The sequence below is a fragment of the Mobula hypostoma genome, chromosome 3, assembly GCF_963921235.1.
Source record: "Mobula hypostoma chromosome 3, sMobHyp1.1, whole genome shotgun sequence".
Classification (NCBI taxonomy): Eukaryota; Metazoa; Chordata; class Chondrichthyes; order Myliobatiformes; family Myliobatidae; genus Mobula; species Mobula hypostoma.
In genome coordinates this window covers 113,027,781-113,044,572 of record NC_086099.1, presented here as the reverse complement: position 1 = coordinate 113,044,572, position 16,792 = coordinate 113,027,781, and the positions used below count along the sequence as shown (strand labels likewise).

General features: G+C 46.1%; 1 protein-coding gene across 2 annotated transcripts in view; it reads right to left on the bottom strand.

Annotated features, from left to right (window-relative positions):
- Nucleotides 1-16,792, bottom strand: part of LOC134344195 (microtubule-associated protein 9-like) — a 286,314-nt gene that overhangs the window by 165,397 nt on the left and 104,125 nt on the right. For both annotated transcript variants that reach the window (XM_063043605.1, XM_063043604.1), the window contains one exon: nucleotides 9,500-9,668. In XM_063043605.1, the coding sequence (XP_062899675.1) occupies nucleotides 9,500-9,668 (169 nt within the window). The remainder of the gene's footprint in view (nucleotides 1-9,499; nucleotides 9,669-16,792) is intronic.

Here is a 16,792-nt window from a genome sequence, read left to right as displayed (position 1 = left end):
AGACAGAAAGAATAACATCTATCCCAATTGGTTAGCAAACGAATACAAGTCCCGTTATCACTAATTATAACCCAAACATGCTGTGACAGAGAACCACTGTCTCAGCAGTTAACAGTACAGAGAAGCCATTTTATTCACCTTAGCAGTAACATAAAAGAAGAAACCCTTAAAGAGCTTTATAATTCTTACTTTGACTATATGGTTAGCTTCATGTTCTTCCAAGGTGGACCCAAATACTATGAGGTCATCCAGGTACACCAATACCTCAAGCAAATTCATACCCCCACCGTCTTCTCCATGACCTGCTGGAAGGTTGCAGGGGGGCTCCCGATATGCCAAGGGGCATCCTTTCAAACTGGAAGAATCCCAGGGGACATATAAATGCCATCTCTCTTTGTCAGCTTCACTGATGGGGATCTGGTAATATCCACTCCTCTAGCCCAGCATACTGAGCCACTTCGTACCACTCAAACAGGCTAGCATGTCTTTGATCCCCAGGGCTGTTTCCTGGTCAAGGGTGGTACACCTGTTCAGAGTCCTATGGTCCACACACATCCGTACCTTCCCATCCTTCTTTCTGGCCACTACTATTGGAGATGCATAGGGGCTTCTGGACTCAGTGATGATCCCAGCTTCCTTCATAAATGCTGCTGAATATCTTCTACCAGTCTCCACAACCTCTCTCTGAATGGGGTGTCCTTCGTCACCTGGATAGTGTGACAAGTGCTCTTGGGACAACCCACATCAGACTCGTCAATGGTAAAGACACCTTCCAGCTTCAGCATCTTCTCTACCAACCTCCTCTCCTAATCCGCAGGAACCGGGGAGTCCCCGAAGTTGAATGACTCAGTGGTCAACTTTCCCCCTTTTTCTAATAGTTTCTCCCTGACTTGTCTCACAGGGACACTAGACATTGCCATCACCGGGAACAGATGCGCCAGGGGCATCCCCCGCTTGAAGGTGACCTCTCTCTTCATAGTGTTCCTGACAATCATTGCCATCCTGCTTGCCTGTACAACTGAGGGCTTCTGCAGTTCGGGCCTCACCAGTACCCCAGCAGGAAATCCCAACTCACCCTCATGGTCTTCCAAAGCATCCACTAAGAGGGGCTCGCCCTCAGGCATTCCAGGAAATTTGGGGGTCCCCATCACTCTTGCTACTTCCCTGGGCCATAACACTATTGGCTTCAACTGGGTGAACCACACAGTCCCTCATTGAAAGTCAGTATCTGGCCCAATGCAGCCACACACTTCCTCAAAAACAGCAGGAAACACTGGGTTCACAGACAATGTTCCCAAAAAGCTCTCCCAGCCTTCTCCTTGCAGGCCCCCATGAGCCTCCTCACTAGAGGAGTGTTGGTCCTCACCAGGATTGAAACGCTACCCTTCTCAGCAGGCTCCGGACAAACCAGCACTATTGTATCAAGGACCTCAAACACTCCCACATCGGAGTCCAAGAACTCCAGTTTCACTGATAAATAACCATCAGACGGATAATAGCCCCGATCTCCAGTGCACTGAATGGTGTCAAGGGTAAATGCATCAGATACCGGTTGTAAAACAAACGATACAGTAGCGTGACCTGCAACCCGGTGTTGAGTATAGCTTTAGCATAAGTACCTTCTATAATGGGTGACTTCAATCTACATGTAGACTGGGTGAACCAAATTGGTAAAGGTGCTGAGGAAGAGGATTTCTTGGAATGTATGCGGGATGGTTTTTTGAACCAACATGTCGAGGAACCGACTAGAGAGCAGGCTATTCTGGACTGGGTTTTGAGCAATGAGGAAGGGTTAATTAGCGATCTTGTCGTGAGAGGCCCCTTGGGTAAGAGTGACCATAATATGGTGGAATTCTTCATTAACATGGAGAGTGACGTAGTTAATTCAGAAACAAAGGTTCTGAACTTAAAGAGGGGTAACTTTGAAGGTATGAGTCGTGAATTAGCTAAGATAGACTGGCAAATGACACTTAAAGGATTGACGGTGGATATGCAATGGCAGGCATTTAAAGGTTGCATGGATGAACTACAACAATTGTTCATCCCAGTTTGGCAAAAGAATAAATCAAGGAAGGTAGTGCACCCGTGGCTGACAAGAGAAATTAGGGATAGTATCAATTCCAAAGAAGTAGCATACAAATTAGCCAGAGAAAGTGGCTCACCTGAGGACTGGGAGAAATTCAGAGTTCAGCAGAGGAGGACAAAGGGCTTAATTAGGAAGGGGAAAAAAGATTATGAGAGAAAACTGGCAGAGAACATAAAAACGGACTGTAAAAGCTTTTATAGATATGTAAAAAGGAAAAGACTGATAAAGACAAATGTAGGTCCCCTGCAAACAGAAACAGGTGAATTGATTATGGGGAGCAAGGACATGGCAGACCAATTGAATAATTACTTTGGTTCTGTCTTCACTAAGGAGGACATAAATAATCTTCCAGAAATAGTAAGGGACAGAGGGTCCAGTGAGATGGAGGAACTGAGCGAAATACTTGTTAGTAGGGAAGTGGTGTTAGGTAAATTGAAGGGATTGAAGGCAGATAAATCCCCAGGGCCAGATGGTCTGCATCCCAGAGTGCTTAAGGAAGTAGCCCAAGAAATAGTGGATGCATTAGTGATAATTTTTCAAAACTCGTTAGATTCTGGACTAGTTCCTGAGGATTGGAGGGTGGCTAATGTAACCCCACTTTTTAAAAAAGGAGGGAGAGAGAAACCGGGGAATTATAGGCCGGTTAGCCTAACGTCGGTGGTGGGGAAACTGCTGGAGTCAGTTATCAAGGATGTGATAACAGCACATTTGGAAAGCGGTGAAATGATCGGACAAAGTCAGCATGGATTTGTGAAAGGAAAATCATGTCTGACGAATCACATAGAATTTTTTGAGGATGTAACTAGTAGAGTGGATAGGGGAGAACCAGTGGATGTGGTATATTTGGATTTTCAAAAGGCTTTTGACAAGGTCCCACACAGGAGATTAGTGTGCAAACTTAAAGCACACGGTATTGGGGGTAAGGTATTGGTGTGGGTGGAGAATTGGTTAGGAGACAGGAAGCAAAGAGTGGGAATAAACGGGACCTTTTCAGAATGGCAGGCGGTGACTAGTGGGGTACCGCAAGGCTCAGTGCTGGGACCCCAGTTGTTTACAATATATATTAATGACTTGGATGAGGGAATTAAATGCAGCATCTCCAAGTTTGCGGATGACACGAAGCTGGGTGGCAGTGTTAGCAGTGAGGAGGATGCTAAGAGGATGCAGGGTGACTTGGATAGGTTGGGTGAGTGGGCAAACTCATGGCAGATGCAATTTAATGTGGATAAATGTGAAGTTATCCACTTTGGTGGCAAAAATAGGAAAACAGATTATTATCTGAATGGTGGCCGATTAGGAAAAGGGGAGGTGCAACGAGACCTGGGTGTCATTATACACCAGTCATTGAAAGTGGGCATGCAGGTACAGCAGGCGGTGAAAAAGACGAATGGTATGCTGGCATTTATAGCGAGAGGATTCGAGTACAGGAGCAGGGAGGTACTACTGCAGTTGTACAAGGCCTTGGTGAGACCACACCTGGAGTATTGTGTGCAGTTTTGGTCCCCTAATCTGAGGAAAGACATCTTTGCCATAGAGGGAGTACAAAGAAGGTTCACCAGATTGATTCCTGGGATGACAGGTCTTTCATATGAAGAAAGACTGGATGAACTGGGCTTGTACTCGTTGCAATTTAGAAGATTGAGGGGGGATCTGATTGAAACGTATAAGATCCTAAAGGGATTGGACAGGCTAGATGCGGGAAGATTGTTCCCGATGTTGGGGAGGTCCAGAACGAGGGGTCACAGTTTGAGGATAGAGGGGAAGCCTTTTAGGACCGAGATTAGGAAAAACTTCTTCACACAGAGAGTGGTGAATCTGTGGAATTCTCTGCCACAGCAAACTGTTGAGGCCAGTTCATTAGCTATGTTTAAAAGGAAGTTAGATATGGCCCTTGTGGCTACAGGGGTCAGGGGGTATGGAGGGAAGGCTGGGTTCTGAGTTGGATGATCAGCCATGATCATAATAAATGGCGGTGCAGGCTCGAAGGGCCGAATGGCCTACTCCTGCACCTATTTTCTATGTTTCTATGTTTCTATCCGTAGCGATACACTGGAGCATGGCCCCACTGAGCCTTCAGGAATAGGGTCTATCACTTTCGGGAGTTCCTTGGTATATTGCTGGGAATGTATTCCCCCAGAGACACCAGGCCATTCCCTTACTGGGTCTCGTCTAAGTTTTCCCAATGACTCTCTCTGCTTAGGTACCAGGGGGCTCACTCTTGTTCTCGTGTGACACCGGCTGCTAGCAGCCCTCCGCATTGTTCGTCTCCTTGGGGGATCCGCTCCCCCCATCAGCTCTATCATATGGGGAAGGGAGGGGTGACACCCACTGATAACAACTGGGACATCTAAGTTCTCAACTTGGCCACAATCTCCTCTACCACTCCCTGCGGTAGGTTATCCGTGGTCACTTCACCACAAGGTGCTACTACCCTGCTGACTGAGGCCTCCCACACCTCCGAAGCATTCTCCTCGTCTCATACTTCTCTGATCAGTGCAACAAATGAGGGAGGGGGACGCGTCTTACGAGACAGTTGGAGACCCTTTTGCTATCTGGTCCGCGCCCGAACCAGAACCGACCCCCACAGACGCCCCCTGTCCGTACAGGAACTGAGTATTCCACCACCAGACAGATATTCTGGTGATCCCAATGGCTGCAGGAATTTTATTACCCAATGTGAGCTGACATTCCAAGCCCAGCCTGGTCATTTTGGTGATGATGCATGAAAACTGGTGCACATGGTCAACCTTAAAGATGGACCTCCACTCAGTCTGTTCAACACTTTACGGAAGCAAGGACACCCCACAACCCAGTTGTTCCAACATTTTGTGGCGGAGTTAAGGAGGGGTTTTGATCTTCCATTACGGGGTCAGGAGGCTGCCCACCGACTCTTGGACCTGCACCAAGGCAGAGGAATGGTGCGAGCCTATGCATTCAAATTCTGTACCCTTGCAGTAGAGACAGTATGGAATGAGAGATCTCTCATCACTGCCTTCCAGCGTGGACTGAACGCATGATATCACTGTCCTGGACGAGCAAGATAGTCTGGATGACCTGATTAATCTGGCTATTCGTGTTGACGACCAGGTAACTGAGTGGCACAGGGAAAGAATGTTTCAAACTTCCTACCATCTTTCCTCACCCTCTCCCTCTCTCTCACATGATCACCATTTTTCTTCGCCCACTCTCCCTTCCTCACCACCCAGAACCCAGACCACGGAGGAGCCTATACAAGTAGGACACCTGCGCCTGTCTCAGGAGGAACAAGAAGAGCACAGAACAGGCTCCTGCCTCTATTGTGGCGATCCAGGACACTTCCAGGCAGCATGTTCCAAGTGTCCAGTAAAAGAGAATATCCGTCAGCAGGGAGGGGAATCCTGGCAGAGAAGGGGATGAGTGGAAGACAGCTTTCAATTCCTCTAATGGCCACTGAGTACCTGGTGATGCCTTTTGGCCTGGCCTTGGTTAACGACGTGCTCAGGAACATGTTGAACCAGTTTGTGTTTGTGTATTTAGATGACATCCTTATCTATTCCCACTCCATAAGGAGCACGTCCAGCATGTCCAGAGAGTTCTCAGAAGGCTTCTTAAAAATAACCTGTACACCAAGCCCAAAAAATGTGAATTCCAGTTGATGTTGTTGGGCTATATACTTACACCACCCAGTGTTCAAATGGACCCTAGTAAAACTCATACAGTTGCAGAGTGGCCCAAACCATCTACAGTCAAACAGGCATGGTGCTTCATGGGGTTTGCAAGCTTTTATCGCTGCTTCATCCGGAATTTCGGCTCTACCGCGGCTCCTATGAATGCACTCACCAGGAAGACCTTTGCAGCATTGCATTGGACAGACGATGCCAAACAAGCATTTTCGGAGTTAAAGTGACGTTTCACCACTGTCCCAGTGCTGCAACACCCAGACCCATCACAGCCATCCATTGTCAAGGTGGATGTATCTGATGTAGGCATTGGAGCTGTCCTCTCTCAGCGCTTGCCTGCGGATAGTCGGCTGCACCCTTGTGCCTTCCTTTCCTGTCACTTGGCTCTGGCTGAGAGGACTTACAATGTTGGGAACCGGGAACTTCTGGCTGTCATGGAGGCCCTGGAGGAATGGCAACATTGGCTGGAGGGGGCAGAGCATCCATTCTTGGCCTGCACAGATCAAAAGAACCTCTCTTACATTCAAGATGCAAAGAGTCTCAACTCTCATCAAGCCCGGTGGGCTCTCTTCACACAGTTCCATTTCACCCTCACCTATCGTCCTGGTAGCAAGAATACTAAGACTGACACTCTCTCACAGCAGTTCAATGGATCTGAGAACAATGCCGATCCAGAGCCCATTCTTCCTCACTCACGTATTGCTACTGTAATGATCTGGGGAATCAAGGCAGAGGTGAGGGCTGCCGAACAGTCAGACCCAGGTCCAGATGGGGGTCCTCCCAACCGGTTGCTTGTCCCTGCATTTCAAAATGTTGGAATGGGGTCACTCCTCTCGTCTGTCTGGACATTTGGGAATTCAAAGGAACCAGGAGTTTATAAAAAGATAATTTTGGTGGCTATCTATGTCAAAGATGTCCACGACCCCCTTGTATCTGCCTGTCCCTCCTGCGCTCGGAACAAGACATCACGCCAGCGTCCTGCGAGTCCTTTGTGTCCATTGCCTGTGCCCCACCGCCCCTGGTCGCACCTCTTAGTAGATTTCATCACTGGGCTGCCCCCATCTAATGGAAATGCCATCATTTTGGTCGTTGTGGGTCCCCAAGCTCCCATTGGCTCCTGAGATTGCCACATTCATGGTTCAACATGTGTCAGGATCCATTGCTTTCCTCAAGACATAGTGTCTGATAGTGGACCACAGTTTTGAAAGGCTTTCTGCTCTCTTGTAGGAGCCACGGCCAGCCTCTCATCTGGTGTCTACCCCCAATCCAATGGCCAGACTGAGAGAGTGAACCAGGAGTTGGAGACAACCCTGCGCTGTCTTGCCTCTTCCAACCCCACGTCCTGGAGCTTCCAATCAGTTTTGGCAGAGATCGCCCACAATAACCTCCAGTCGTCCTCCATGGGCATGTCTCCCTTTGAATGCCAGAAGGGATTCCAGCCCCCGCTCTTCCCTGATTAGGAGATTGACATAGGAGTTCCTGCTGCTGAACAGCGGATCCAGCGCTACCAGCGCACCTGGAGATGAGCCAGGGCTTCTCTGCTGCACGTCCAGAAACAGCATTCCTGGCAGGCTGATCGGCTCCATTGACTGGTAAGGCCATTCAGGCTAGGAGAGGAGGTCTTCCCCTTAAAGTCGAGAGCCACAAATTGGCACTGCTTTATATGGGACCGTTTGTAGTGGAAAAGGCTGTCAACAAGGTGTTGTATAAATTGTGTCTACCAGCATCACTGAAGATCCAACCAGTATTCCATGTTTCCCAGCTCAAGCCAGTTACTACTGCTCCCTGGCCCCAGTCACCCTACCTCTCCCTCCTCCCTGCTTGGTAGATGGTTCCCTTGTCTATATGGTGCAGTGCCTCCTGGCGTGGTAGGGTCCAGTACTTGTGGGCTGGGAAGGGTATGGTCCAGAAGAACGGACTTGGATCCCAACGAAGGACATCTTGGACAAGTCCCTCATCCGGACTTCCAGCAGACACAGGTCTGTGGTGCCTCAGCAGCTGCACCTGGGGAGGGGGGCCTTGTCACAACCATGGATTCGGCAGTGCAGCAGATATGGCAATTGCGCTTATGAATATGCATGTGTCAACTGATTATTATTTCACTGTGATAGTATTCAACTCCATTCTTTCTGTCGTAGTGCTTGTTAAGACTTGAACCCAGCACAGCAACGTTTCACTACCTGGTTGCATTCGGCCCTGCCTGAGAAATTGGACTGTCAAACCAACTGACTCTGAAAACCAGTGGTATTCATTTTATATTTAGTCATTTTTTTCAGCTGCAGTGTAGACTTCATTCCCCATTTGAGAGTTTTAGTTAATGGCCCAGTTTGGCCTAGCGTTTATTGTTTTCCTTTCCTTCTAACACTGTATGGATTAAAGTCTGTGAACTATTGACGTGCTTCAGTGTCTCTTGCTCCACACTTGGGCCATACTCAAACTCAGTTATACCAACCTGACAACATGAACATCAAGTTTTCTAACTTAGGGTTAGAAAATGCTCTTCTTCAGTTCTGTATTCTGGCTCCACTCTCACCTTTTTTCTTCTCCTCAACTGCCTTTCACCTCCCTCTGGTTTCCCTCCCCCTTCCCTTTCTTCCATGGTCCACACTCCTCTCCCACTGGATTCCTCCTTCTTCAGCCCATTACCTTTTCCATCTATCACCTCCCAACTTCTCACTTCACCTTCTCCCCCACTCATCTACTTTTCCCATCACATACTTCACCTATTACCTTCTAGGTTGTACTCCTCCCCCACCTTCTTTTTCTGGCTTCGTCCCCCTTGCTTTTATGTCCTGATGAAGGGTCTTGGCCCAAAACTTCAACAGTTTATTCTTTTCCATAGATGCTGCCTGACCTGCTGTGTTCCTGCAGCATTTTGTGTGAGTTAATCTGGATCACCAGCATCTGCAGAATCTCTTTTGTTCCCATTTACTAGCAGCAGGTTAATAACTTTTTATATCTTGGTGATTCAAATCCTTATCCAGGTTAAGTATATCTGGCTCTACCACCTTCTCAGGCACTGCATATCAAATTGCAAGCATCTTCTGGGTGAAAATAAGATCCTCAAATCCCTTCAAAACCTCTTTATCTCCACCTTAAATCTATGCCACCTGGGCTTCGTCACCTCCACGTGGGAAAAAGGCTTTTTACTATCAATCCTATCTTTTCCCCCTCATAATTTTGTATACTGCTATTAGCTCTTTGGTCCCATCGCTCAGAAGAAAACAAACCCAGCCAATCCAGTCTCTTGTACCTTAAACAATCCTTTCTCAGGAACATACTGATGAAACTCCCTATACTATGTCCAGTGCAATCATGTCTTTCCCTATTACAATATATAGAATTGCAGCTGTGGTCTAACCAATGAGATTTAAGATTACACCACGATATTGGTTTAAATCCTGTCAAAAATGTCCAGGGGTTATATTGAACATAGAATATTACAGCATATTGAACACAGCACATTATAGGCCCTTTGGCCCACAATGTTGAGTCAAGCAAAATTTTGCTTGAGAAATTTGATCCAATTTAGCATCCACAAAGACCAGCATAGACAATACCATATATTTAAATTTTAGGGTAGTCCCATTGTTGAAAACTGTACAGAATATACAAAGAAATCATAATGGTAAGATCTACTCTTACATGTTTAGTAGTAATGCTGTAGTGTCTCCCCATCTATAGATCATATCAGTCAAAGATAGGGCTTTGAATTGCAAACACACAAAAACATTCATAATTCCAAATTCATCACCTGATAAATAGATGCTCTGATTGTATCTGTAGCTTCAAGGTTATAAGTTTCATTTGCCTTCCTGTCCAAGATTTTTAATGTTCCCAAATACTGAGGTTTAGTTGTTTTTGATTGTGGGCTTTTTCCAATCGAAGAACATTCCAGACTCTCCACTGGTGAATTCAGAGACCTGTGAAAATTGCGAATATTTTCATAATTTCTTGATCCCAATGTTAAACAAATGAAGACATGAAAATGCCAAGGTGAAGTCAAATATGATAGGAGGATCGATGCCAGACACAAACATGACTCTGTGGACATAAACAACCCTCAAGTATGTTCCTTCCCTGGTGGCTAGTTTAACAATGTTACCAATGATTCAGATCCAGAGATGTACATGATAGTATAAATGTGATAAGTTGAGTAAGGGAAGAGTGAATGTAGGGAGATTAAAAAGGCAAGACTCAAGGTCTATAAACCACATGTTACTGAAGGTAGGAACAGCAAAGAAATACATGACTGAAAAGCTAGTGCAGGAGGGAGGGATTCGGGTTCTTGGGCAAATGGGGTGCAGATGGCTGTACAAAAGGGATGGATTATACTTGAACTGGAGATGAACCAAGCAACACACACAAAATGCTGGAGGAACTCAGAGGACCAGGCAACATCTATGGAAAAGAGTAAACAGTCGACGTTTCGGTCCAAGACCCTTCATCAGGACTGGAACAAAAAAGATGAGAAGTCAGAGTAAGAAGGTGGGGGGAGGGAAGGAAAAAATACAAGGTAGTAGGTGATAGGTGAAACCGGGGGAGGGGTGAAGTAAAGAGCTGGGAAGTCAATTAGTAAAAGAGATAAAGGGCTGGAGAAGGGGGATCTGATAGGAGAGGACAGAAGGCCATGGAAGAAACGGAAGGGGGAGGAGCACCAGAGGGAGTTGGTGGGCAGGTAAGGAGATAAGGTGAGAGAGGGGAATGGGAATGGGGAAGGATGAAGGAGTGGGGAGACCATGACCAGCAGTTTGAGAAGTCAATATTCATGCCATCAGGTTAGAGGCCATCCACATGGAATATAAGGTGTTGCTCCTCCAAACTGAGTGTGGCCTCTCGTGGCAGGAGAGGAGGCCATGGACTGACATGTCAGAATGGGAAGTAGAATTAAAAAAGGTGGACACTGGGGGGAATCCTACATTTTTTGGCGGATGGAGCAAAGGTGCTCCGCAAAACAGGCAGGGGGATTCGCTGGCACAATGCAGAAGGCTTTAAACTTGTCTGGCAAGGGCGTAGGACCCAAAGTAATTATGGGATTATGGGAACCAAAGTAATTAACAGGATTGTGTTCACTTGGAAAGATAGAGACTGATTAGGAAGACTCAGCATAATTTTGTGCAAGGTAAATTGTGTCTCAGAGGGGGTAAACTGATGAAAACAGAACAGGAAATGTGGCTTAAATGGACTTTGGTAAGGTGTTTGACAAATTATCTCATGTATTTGGCCTTCATAAATCCACATATTGAGTACAGGAGATGGGATGTTATATTAAAGTTGTATAAGACATTGGGGAGGCCTATTTTGGAGTATTGTGTGCAGTTTTGATCACCTACCTACAGGAAAGACACAAACAGAGAAAATTACATGGATGTTGCCAGATCTGGAGGAACTGAGTTTTAAGGAAAGATTGAATAAATTCAGAATGTATTCCTTAGAATGTAGAAGATTGAGAGGAGATATGATTAGAGGTATTAAAAATTATGAGGGGTATAGATAGGATAAATGCAAGCAGGCCTTTTCAACTGAAATTGGGTGGGACTACAACCAGAGGTCATGGGTTAAAGGTGAAAAGTTTAAGGGGAACATAAGGGGAAACTTCTATACTCAGAAGGTCCTGAGAGTGGAATGAACTGTCAATACAAGTGGTGCATGAGAGCTCAATTTCAACGTTTGAGAAGATTGGATCAGTACATGGATGGTAGGGATATGGAGGGCTGTGATCCCAGTGCAGGTGAAGGGAGGAGGTAGCCTAAATCGTTTCAGCATGAACTAGATAGACCAAATGGTCTGTTTCTGTGTTGTACTTCTCTATGACTCTAAGGTTAAGGCACAAGGGAATAAGAGGCTCGTTGGCAAAATTAGCTTGCTGATAGGATGCAGAAAGAAGTGGCATTTTTCTGACTGGAAGTCTGCAACAAGTGCTCAGTGCTGAGACCTTTATTGTTTATTATATATAAGAGATCTGATGAACATGAAAGTTTTCTGAAGAAGCAAAGGGACACCAATAATATCACCAATGGGTGATAATTACGAGGAGGATGTTTGGTATAAACTGATATCATGTGAGACACAACATCTTGGGCCAAATGAACTGTAAGTTGCCGTACCATTCTGCATTTGTTTCTTCAATCAGCTGTAAATTTGGGCAGAACAGTGGCAGATGGAATTTAATCCAGACAATTGTGATTTAATGCAATTTGCAATGTAAAATTTGAATTGTTCAGATGAAGTAAATCACAGGAACCATAGGAGCATTAAACTTCGCCATGGACTGTTCCAAGCCCAGATGTGACAGGAGGAGAATTGGGCATAAGGCTAGCAACCCCATCCCGTAAAAACCCAGAGCTACAGAAGCACCAACAGAAGCTCCAAAAACCAGAACCCTGGAAGAGGAAGGATCTTCAAAGATAGATTACACTTGGGAATAATTGAGACTGGCCCACAACTGAGGACTCCGGTGCGCTGCTGTCAGTGGCCTATACTTTAGTATCAGATGAGGTTTACAAAGATGGGAGCATTGGTTAAGAGGGATTAGGTGTGCAAGTTGATGATTCTCAAGTCAGGGGATCTCTAGAGTGATGCTGTAGACTGTAACAATGAAATAGCAAGCTGTTGGTCTCTCCTCTTGCTGTGACAGGAATGATACTCTTCTCTCCTCATGAGTAAGAGAGCTTGTGGAATGTCGAACTGTCGGGATGAACAGTGTTTTTTGATTGACTCTAGATCAACATCTCTTCAGGGGCTTTGCTATTGCTTGCCTGGTGGATGGAAGAGGGGTTTGAAGCTTTCTGCTGGAGTAAGTGGGGGGAGCAGAAAGGAGAAGCTTGATGCTTTGCTACTGCTTGTACGTGGGAGGGGAGAGTGCCAGCTTTGGGGTTTCTGTTTTTCTGTCATTCATTTTTTAGGGTTTTTCTTGTGTTTGTCTGCGAAGAGTAAGGATTCAGGTTGTGTACTGTATACATTCCCTGATAATAAATTGAACCATTGAAATCCATAACTCACCGAAAGTGGATGGGTAGTAAAGAAAGCATTTGGCATGCTTGCCTCCATTGATGAGGCATTGAGTGGAAGAGGTGGAATGTAATTTTGCAATCCCATGCCTTCTATTTTCTCAATAAGTCTTGCATGGGGTACCTTATCAAATGCCTTGCTGAAATCCATACAAACTACACACTACATCTAGTGCTCTTCCTTCATCAACGTGTTCAGTCACATCCTCAAAAAATTCAATCAGGCTATCTCTACTCACTTTCTTCAATAAGGGAACAACATCTGCAGCCCTCCAATCCTCCAGAACCTTCCCCATCCCCATTGATGATGCAACGGCCATTGCCAGAGGCTCAGCAATCTCCTCCCTCCCTGTTTCTAACTTCCACCCACACTCAGTAGAGAATCCCTCCATAACTTCCTCCATTTCTGCAGCCGTGACGCTATCTCTGATCAGCAGTGCCACGCCCCCACCTCTTTTGCCTCCCTCCCTGTCCTTTCTGAAACATCTAAAACCTGGCACTCTAAGTAACCATTCCTGCCCTGAGCCATCCAAATCTCTGTAATGGCCATAACATCATAGCTCCAAGCACTGATCCATGCTTTAAGCTCATCCACTTTGTTCATGATGCTTCTTAGACATAACCTGAAACCATTGGTCTGAGCGTAACCCTTCTCTATCACCTGCCTATCCTCCCTCTCGCACTGTCTCCAAGCTTTCTCTATATATGAGCCAGCAGTCTATTCAGTTCAGTTCCCACCCCCCAGCAATTCTAGTTTAACTCTCCCCAATAGCCTTAAGAAACCTCCTAGCCAGGGTATTGGTCCCCCTGGGATTCAAGTGCAACCCATCCTTTTTGTGCAGGTCATGCCTGCCCCAAAAGAAGTCCCAATGATCTAGAAATCTGAGTCCCTGCCCCCGCTCCAATCCCTCAGCCACGTATTTATCCTCCACCTCACTCTATTCCTGTATTCACTGTCACATAGCACAAGCAGTAATTCCGAGATTACTACCTTTGAGGTCCTGCATCTCAACTTCCTTCCTAAATCCCTGTACTCTGTTTTCAGGACCTCCTCCTTTTTCCTAGCTATGTCGTTGTTACCAATATGTACCATGACCTCTGGCTGTTCACCTACCCACTTCAGGATATCGTGGATGCAATCAGAAACATCCCGGACCCTGGCACCTGGGAGGCAAACTACCATCCACATTTCTTTCCTGCATCCACAAAATCATCTGTCTGACCCCCTAACTTTAGAGTCCCCTATAGGGAACTTCTTCCTTTCCCTACCCGTCTGAGGAACAGGGCCAGCCTCTGTGCTTCCCCCAATGATACTCAAGCAGGAGTACTTATTGTTAAGAAGGACAGCCACAGGGGTACTCTCTGGCATCTGACTCCGGCCCTTCCCTCTCTTACTGTTACCCACTTATGTGTCTCCTGAAGCCCTGGTGTAACTACTTGCCTTAGCTCCTCTCTGTCTCCTCCTCACTTTCCCTGACCAGACGAAGGTCATCGAGCTGCATCTCCAGTTCCCTAACCCGGTCCCTAAGGAGCTGCAGCTCAACGCACCTGGTGCAGATGTGGCCGTCTGGGAGGCTGGGAGTCTCCCGGACTTTCCACATCTGACACCCAGTAGAGAACACCAGCCTCACAGACATCCTTCCTGTTTCTATTCCTCACAGGTAACTGACCTCATCTTGAATCGTTATCGTCGAAGCCTGAATGAGCCAAAGCCCTACCACTCTGCCTCAGATCACTCTGTCGATGACCCGCTGACTTCCTCCAGCATTTTGTGTGTGTTGCTCTGGATTTCCAGCATCAGCAGGATCTTTTGTGTTTATGAAATGTGGGAGTTGTTTAGAAAGCACTTGCATGGGGTTCTGGATAGGTCTGTGCCAGAGGTAGGGAACGGATGGTAGGGAGAAAGAACCATGTTTGACAAGAGCTTCTCACTTCCTCTTGACTAGATGTTGTCACTGTGGTTGACAAAATAGTCAACTTTGAATGACTGGCGTCCTGTGGCACTCACCTCAATAATAAGCAAAGGATTTGAAAGGCTGGTCAAAGATTGCAACTGCAGCTTGCTATCACCCAAACTGGACCCCTACAATTCATCTACCGACACCACCAATTGACAGACAATGCAATAGCCACTGCTCTACATAACGTCGTTACACATCTGGAGAAGAAGGATGCTTATGTGAGAATGCTGTTTTTGGACTACAGTTCAACATACAACACCATAATTCTACCCAGGCTTGATAGGAAGCTCACAGACCTTGGCCTTGACTCTGCCTTGTGCCGCTGGATCCTGGCGTTCCCGGCAGATTGCTGGCAGGTGGTAAGAATGGGCTCTCTCTCCTCCACCCATCTGAATCTCAACTCAGGAGCTCCTCAGGGCTGTGTATTAAGTCCCCTCCTTTACTCCCTGTAAACCCATGACTGTGTCACCACCCACAGCTCTAATCTGCTAATTAAATTTGCTGACGACACTGCATTGATTGGTCTAATCTCAAACAATAAAGAGGCAGCCTAAAAAGAAGAAGTCATCACGCTGACACAGTGATGTCAAGAAAATAACCTCTCCCATAATGTCGCAAAAACAAAGGAGCTGGTTGTGGATTACAGGAGGAATGGAGACAGGCATCTATTGACATCAATGGATCTGGGGTTGAGAGAGTGAACAGCTTTAAGCTCCTTGGCATCCACATCACCAAGGATCTCACATGGTCTGTACAATAGCTGTGTGGTGAAAAAGGCACAACAGCACCTCTTTCAGTTCAGGTGGTTGAGGAAGTTTGGCATGTGCCTCCAAATCCCAAGAACTTTCTACAGGGACACAATTGAGAGCATCCTGACCAGCTGCATCACTGCCTGGTATGGGAACTGTACCTCCCTTAATTGCAGGATTCTGCAGAGAGTGGTGCGGACAGCCCAACGCATCTGTAGTTGTGAACTTCCCACGATTCAGGACATTTACAAAGACCGGTGTGAAAAAAGGGCCTGAAGGATCATTGGGGACCCGAGCCATCCCAACCACTATCTATTCCAGCTGCTACCATCCAGGAAATGGCACCACAGCATAAAAGCCAGGACCAATAGGCTCTGGGACAGCTTCTTCTACCAGCCGATCAGACTGATTAACTCATGCTGATTTGAGTGTATTTCTATGTTACATTGACTGTTCTATTTATTATAAGTTACAGTACTTTGATCACATATTTAGACGGAGACGTTACGTGAAGATTTTTACTCCTCATGTATGTGAAGGATGTAAGAAATAAAGTCAATTCAATAATCAAAAGGAAGAAATGCTGAAGGAAAAGTATGATAGAGACAGTAGAAAGCCCAACAAAGGAATCTGTTAACTGAGCGAGTGACAAAATAGCATGATGTCCTTGATCAATTACAATGCACAGCAGTGACCTTCAGTGGGCGGTTGTGTCAACCCAGAATAGACCCCAGAAACAGCAACACCTTGTGAACTCCAAGGAACTGCAAAATGGATATAACAGTGATTTTAAGATTCTCTTGTTTGTTTATAAAGCTCTAAATGGGCTGGCCCCCCTTATATCACAGACCTGCTAACCCCTTATTCTACTTCCAGGTCCTTCAGGTCAGCTCACTTGGAGATCCTGGCTGTTCTGCGATCTAAACTTAAACTCAGAGGTGACCGCGCCTTTGCTATTGTAGCCCCTAGACTGCGGAACAGCATTCCCCTCCCTATCAGATCTGCCCCCCTCCATCGACTCTTTTAAATCCAGGTTCAAAATTTACTTTTATTCACTAGCATTTGAAACCCCCTGATATAGCTGATTTTTGGCTTGTGCCTAGGCCCTTGTGTTGTTTCTTTTGTGCTTATAAACTGTTTGCCTTGTTGGTTATGTCTGTGTTTCTTGTATTTTGCTCTGATCTGTACAGCACTTTGGTCAATGTGGGTTGTTTTTAAATGTGCTATTTCAATAAATTTGACTTGACTTGACTTGACTCAACAGAGACCTCTGGTGGCTTAAGTGATGAAAACAGTGATAAGGTCTGGCAGCAACTTAATGACTTGC